Raw genomic sequence first — 6000 nt, forward strand, 5'->3', positions numbered from 1 at the left:
TGATTCTCTTTTAAACACACTTTTGATAGTTTGCCATGTGAATCAAGAGGGATGGATTCTGCAACACTGCCTTGGGAATGAGGTGATTATAAGTAGTGACCTAGTACCTGATCTACCAGGAATTAGGGATGCCCTCAGTGCCGTGTCACCATAGACTCAGAATTGAGCATAGCAGGGAGGTGCTTCAACGTCCTGTGGGCCAGCAACCATGGAGACCACCTTACGCTGAATGTTTCAGTAAGATGGAAAGATTCACACTGTCAACACTTAAGACAAAAAAAAAATCAGCCATCCTGGCTCAATCACATGGCATTTCATCCACACTAATCCCTTCTTTTTTGAATTAGGAACAATACCAGTTCCTGTATGATACTGTTAGCAGCATCTACCCTGCACAGAATGGACAAATAAAGAAAAACAGCAAGCAGGAAGATACAGTTGAAATTGACAATGAAGTAGAAAAAACAGATCAGGAAGCTAATTTGATTACTATAGATATCACCTCACTGGAGTCAGAAGCCAATATGAATATGGAAGCGTGTGAAGATTCCAAATCTGCAGATGGCACTCAGGGAACAGAAAGCTCTTCAAATGGACCCAAGACTCCAGTTTTAACTGAGAGTGCATAGAAAAATATATGAAATTTGGATGTACAAAGGCATCTTAAACAGAGTAAGTAGTAGAGATTTAATCTTGAGTTAATTTTTCAGAGGTACGGTATGGAAAGAATACTTGAAATTTGTGGATAATGTAATGCACTGTGAAAATTTAATTTTTGTGTAGATTTGCATTTTATTCCTTTCACATTATTTGAATTATTTTTGATCTTTTTACAAATCTGTATATTGTAATGCTGATTTTCATTATGGTCTGGTATTCAGGAGTGGAAAGAAAAGTCATGCTACCTTTTTCCAATCTTATTTTTTGTTATAAGAAAGTAAGTAGCCAGGACTGGAATCTCTAATAATGTACAGTCATAAATATAGAGTTGGAAGTATGGCAAATATGAGTTTTCTTGTGACTAATTATTGTCTTACTATCTTTAATTGACTTAGAGGGTAAGGAATATGGCCTGAATTTCAGAAATTCAATTCCTATTGACTTTAGTTAGGGTTGTACTTGCTTTGCAGAACAGCAAAGCCATATCTGGGCCATATCTTACAGCTCCATTGAAGTCTATGGGGATTTACACCAACTAAGTAACTGTTTCCACACATCCTTACCTATCTAGGAGGACTGAAAGCTTTGCATTTTTCTAACTGGCCTCAAGATGTCCTCATTGCTCCACATAAATCCATCTGAGGCTTCAATATTTCAGACTGAAGAAGAAAGTCCAGAACTTGGAGTATTGACTGATTGGAGAAACTCTGATAGTTAATTGAATTGACATTTGGCAACTTGAGATCCCATGTGTTACCACAACTGCTTCTTGTGCTATTTTTTCTAATGTAAAGATGGCGCTTCTGCAAAAGTGTCATACCTCTTATGTATATTCAACATTACATAATACTATGCTACTAATAGTACATGCTACTAGCACATTGTTGATTTTATTTAGTAGTTTCATCATATGATGATTTGTATGTTACAGTTTGGATTATTTTACTATTGCCTTAGTGGATTTCAGCCTAATATTTTAAAGCCAAATAAAAAGGATAATTAATAAATTGCATAGTGGGAATTATTCTGAAATATGTAAAACTCTGTGTAAAGTTACTTATATGTAAAAGAATGAAGGGACTTGAAATGCACCTGCTCTCTGTAGACTGCAGATTGGTTGGTTTTTATTTACACTCAGCATATGGTTTTGTAGTTCCCCATATCTGCCGATTTCAGCGGAACCAATGGTAGTGCTTAATTCTTGTATTATTCGCTTCATCTGAAAAGATCAGACACTTTACAAAGGTAGGTAAGTATTAGCTTCCTTGTCTGTAACACGGGGATAAGGAATACAGACATAATATTGTAATGCCCACAGTCCACGGGCAGACGCCGGTCAGCGGGATCGAACTTTGGAACTCTGGAGCTTAGTGCATGAGTCTCTTACCGCATGAGCTAAAAGCCAGCTGGCTGTTAGCTAAGGCTGTAGAGCAGACTCATTTTATGTCTTTTTCTAAGTGGTCTCAGTGCCTCTAGATGGGAGAGAACACCACACCGAGAAGGTGTGTGGGTTACAATATGACTTATGCAAGGTCATGCAACGTGTGGCAGAGCTAGGACTCCTAACTTTCCATTCCAGTGTGCTATTATTTGGACCACACATTCATACCAGCTCCAAGGTAGAGAACCATGCCATAGGCTATGTGTATACTTGATTAAAAAACACTGAATCTGAAAGCTGCCCAAAAAAGTGATTGATCCCCTAAGAGCCAAAGAATGCAAGTGTAAAGGGGTTAACATAATTTTCCAGTTTTCCTAGGTCAGATGCTTCATTCATTCTCTGCCTACACAAGGAAACGTCTGCTCAGTAGTTCACTTGAAGAAACAGCAGCAAGAATGCACAAACGGTTGGGACCTCCCTTGCCTGCAAGTTGAACTTTCCTTCCTTTCCACCAAAGCCTTGCTGGTTTATGAATCCTTTCAGGAGACAAGAGCACCTATAGCCAGAGAGACTAAGGCAAACCTGGCCCAGATCAGCAAAAAAAAAAAACTTAGGACACCAAACCTGTTTGCATATTTTGAGAAGATCAATGTAGCCGAGTTGCAAATGTAGAGGGCAGCTTTGGGGATGAAGAGCTCCAACCTACTCCTGTATTTTCAGAGGCAAAGGCCACCAACAATTCGAAGAGTTTTCTGGAAAATGTGAATCCTCCATAAGTGAATGGGGTACAGATCAGGCTGATCCTGTGTTAACTGACCCCTTCCTATGGTGCAATCAGGGTGCTTGGCCTGAAACATGCAATACTCTTAGTTTGTCTCCCTCCTCCCCCACACTAAGATTAGGTCTTCAGCAAACCTCTAGTTGTTTCCCAAGGTGTCATCCACCTAAAAACACCAAGAGGGATATGCGGTTATATTGTATGTATGCACAAAACAGAGAATGTCAGAACTATGGGAAGAACTGCAAATATCTCCCCAGGCAGTAGACACCTAGGCCCAGATCCTCAAAAGGTATTTAAACACTTGAAATCAATGGAAGTTAGGCGCTTAAATACCTTTTGAGACTCTGGGCCCTAGAGCTAAAAGTTCTTCTGCTGTAAATCAGTGTAGCTCCATTAATTTGCAACATCTGAAAATCTGGACCCTAAGTTTCTTCAAATTCCTACAAGGCTGGGGACTGTAGAAATTCTGGAGGATACTTTTTGCTTGAATTGCTTTCTGCAGGTGATTTAGTGCTCTCCTGCCTTTTACGTATTTATTGCAAAAGTGCATGGCAGGCTGTGACCTGATTTGAATAGACACTTGCAAAAAGAGAACCACAGCTCTGGTAAATCTTGTCTAATTCACACCCGCATTGCTATCCTAACGAATGGGTAATGGAATGACATTTAAACATCTCAGGTGCCTAGTGTAAGCCACTTTTGGAGTAATGTTCTTTCTATTCACAGAAGGAAACTGAGCCCTTAGCTTTTAATTGGGGCTGTCGATTAATCGCTGTTAACTCATGCAATTAACTCAAAATTAATCAGGAGTAAAAAATTAATCATGATTAATCACAGTTTTAATCACACTGTTAAACAATAGAATACCAATTGAAATTTATTAAATATTTTTGGATGTTTTTCTACATTTTCAAATATATTGATTTCAATTACAACACAGAATACAAAGTGTACACTGCTCACTTTATATTATTATTTTTATTATAAATATTTGCACTGTAAAAATGGTAAACAAAAGGACTAGTATTCAGTTCACCTCTTACAAGTACAGTAGTGCAATCTCTTTATTGTGAAAATGCAATTTACAAACGTAGATTTTTTTTGTTATGTAACTTCACTCAAAAACAAAACAATGTAAAACTTTAGAGCCTACAATGCCATCCAGTCCTACTACTTGTTCAGCCAGTCACTAAGACAAACAAGTTTGTTTACATTTATGGGAGATAATGCTGCTGGCTTTTTATTTACAATGTCATCTGAAAGGGAGAACAGGCGTTCGCATGGCATTTTTGTAGCCGGCATTGCAAGGTATACATGCAGGTATGCTAACCATTCTTATGCCACTTCATGCTTCGGTCACCATTCCAGAGGAGATGCTTCCATGCTGATGACACACATTAAAAAAATAATATGTTCATTAAATTTGTGACTGAACTCCTTGGGGGAAGAATTGTATGTCTCCTGCTCTGTTTTACCCACATTCTGCCACATATTTCATGTTATTGCAGTCTCGGATGATGACCCAACACATGTTCGTTTTAAGAACACTTTCACTGCAGATTTGACAAAATGCAAAGAAGGTACCAATGTGAGATGTCTAAAGATAGCTACAGCACTGGACCCAAGGTTGAAGAATCTGAAGTGCCTTCCAAAATCTGAGAGGAATGAGGTGTGGAGCATGCTTTCAGAGAAGTCTTAAAAGAGCAACACTCCGATGTGGAAACTACAGAACCCAAACAACCAAAAAAGAAAATCTACCTTCTGCTGGTGGCATCTGATTCATGATAATAAAAATGAACATACGTTGGTCCACACTGCTTTGAATCGTTGTAGAGCAGAACCCTTCATTAGCATGGAAGCATGAAGGGCCATATGAATCTTTAACGCATCTGGCACATAAATATCTTGCAATGCCGGCTACAACAGTGCCTTGTGAACATCTGTTCACACTTTCAGGTAACATTGTAAACAAGAAGTGGGCAGCATTATCTCCTGCAAATGTAAACAAACTTGTTTGTCTGAGTGACTGACTGAACACGAAGTAGGATTGTGTGGACTTGTAGGCGCTAAAGTTTTATATTGTTTTATTTTTGAATGCAAATTTTTTTGTACATAATTCTACATTTGTAAGTTCAACTTTCATGATAAAGAGATGATATTACAGTACTTATATCAGGTGAATTGAAAAATACTATTTCTTTTGGTTTTTATAGTACAAATATGTTATAAAAATAAGTATGAAGTGAGCACTGTACATTTTGTGTTCTGTGTTGCAATTGAAATCAATATATTTGAAAATGTAGAAAACCTCCAAAAATATATAAATAAAAGGTGTTCTATTATTATTTAACTGTGCATGATTTTTTAACCGCACAATTAATTTTTTTAACTGCGCAACAGCCTTAGTTTTAATAAATATCAAACTAAATAATCATGAACATTAAATGCCAATATTATTAAAACTAAGTATTAATAGGAAACAATATCAAAACAGTATTAAGTTTGAAACATGAACCAGTAAAAGGCAGAGGATTGCTGAATTTTGGCTGCACAGCCAAGCTAAGGCTCAGAGAAACCTTGGAATTAGAGAGCAGTTGCTCAAGCGAGTCAGATCATTGGTCTGTATAGAAGGGTAATCAGCTATAGTGGTCAAGGTCTGTTGCTTGGAAGGAAAGTGAACCCCCATGTGAATGGGTGCCTGGATGGGCCGCACTGAGAATGATACAGTCAGAGCAGACTGCAAAGAATAGGGTGGACAATCCCCAAAACTGTGATTTATTCTATGATAGATTTATCAAGGCAGTAATAAAACAGCTTCTGTAATATCATACCAGTTATCAAGAAGCCAAATACAGTTCCCTTTAAACATTCCAGCCCTTGACTCCCATCTAGACAGCCAAGTCTGATATAGTGAGAGGTTACTGAAAACCCGATGCACCATTGTGAGGTCCTCCAACCCCCAGGGCCTGGACACTTATCCCCAGGTCAGTGTGAGTCTCAGATCTTACCCAATACTCATGCTGATGCCAATCCTTTAGTAACTAAAAACTAAAAGTTTAATTATAAAAGGAAAAAGAAAGAGGAGAGTTGAAAATAGTTAAAAGTTCTATGTACATACAAATGTATGTAAAGTCTGTAAGTCAGTTTCATAGTGGAGATGGTGAGACTGCTGATTTGT

At 37.9% G+C, this 6000-nt stretch overlaps 1 protein-coding gene across 2 annotated transcripts in view; it reads left to right on the top strand.

Annotated features, from left to right (window-relative positions):
• The window catches only part of PTPRC (protein tyrosine phosphatase receptor type C), a 165182-nt gene extending 163512 nt beyond the window's left edge, over positions 1–1670 (top strand). Inside the window, exons 32-33 of one of the 2 annotated variants that reach the window (XM_077824697.1) lie at positions 348–672; positions 1232–1670. In XM_077824697.1, coding sequence (XP_077680823.1) covers positions 348–629 — 282 coding nt within the window. In that variant the 3' untranslated portion in view covers positions 630–672; positions 1232–1670. Of the gene's footprint in view, positions 1–347 lie in introns of both variants that reach the window. The other variant, XM_077824698.1, reaches the window with a different exon arrangement.
• Positions 1671–6000: the final 4330 nt, after the last annotated feature.

The sequence above is a fragment of the Eretmochelys imbricata genome, chromosome 8, assembly GCF_965152235.1.
Source record: "Eretmochelys imbricata isolate rEreImb1 chromosome 8, rEreImb1.hap1, whole genome shotgun sequence".
Lineage (NCBI taxonomy): Eukaryota > Metazoa > Chordata > Testudines > Cheloniidae > Eretmochelys > Eretmochelys imbricata.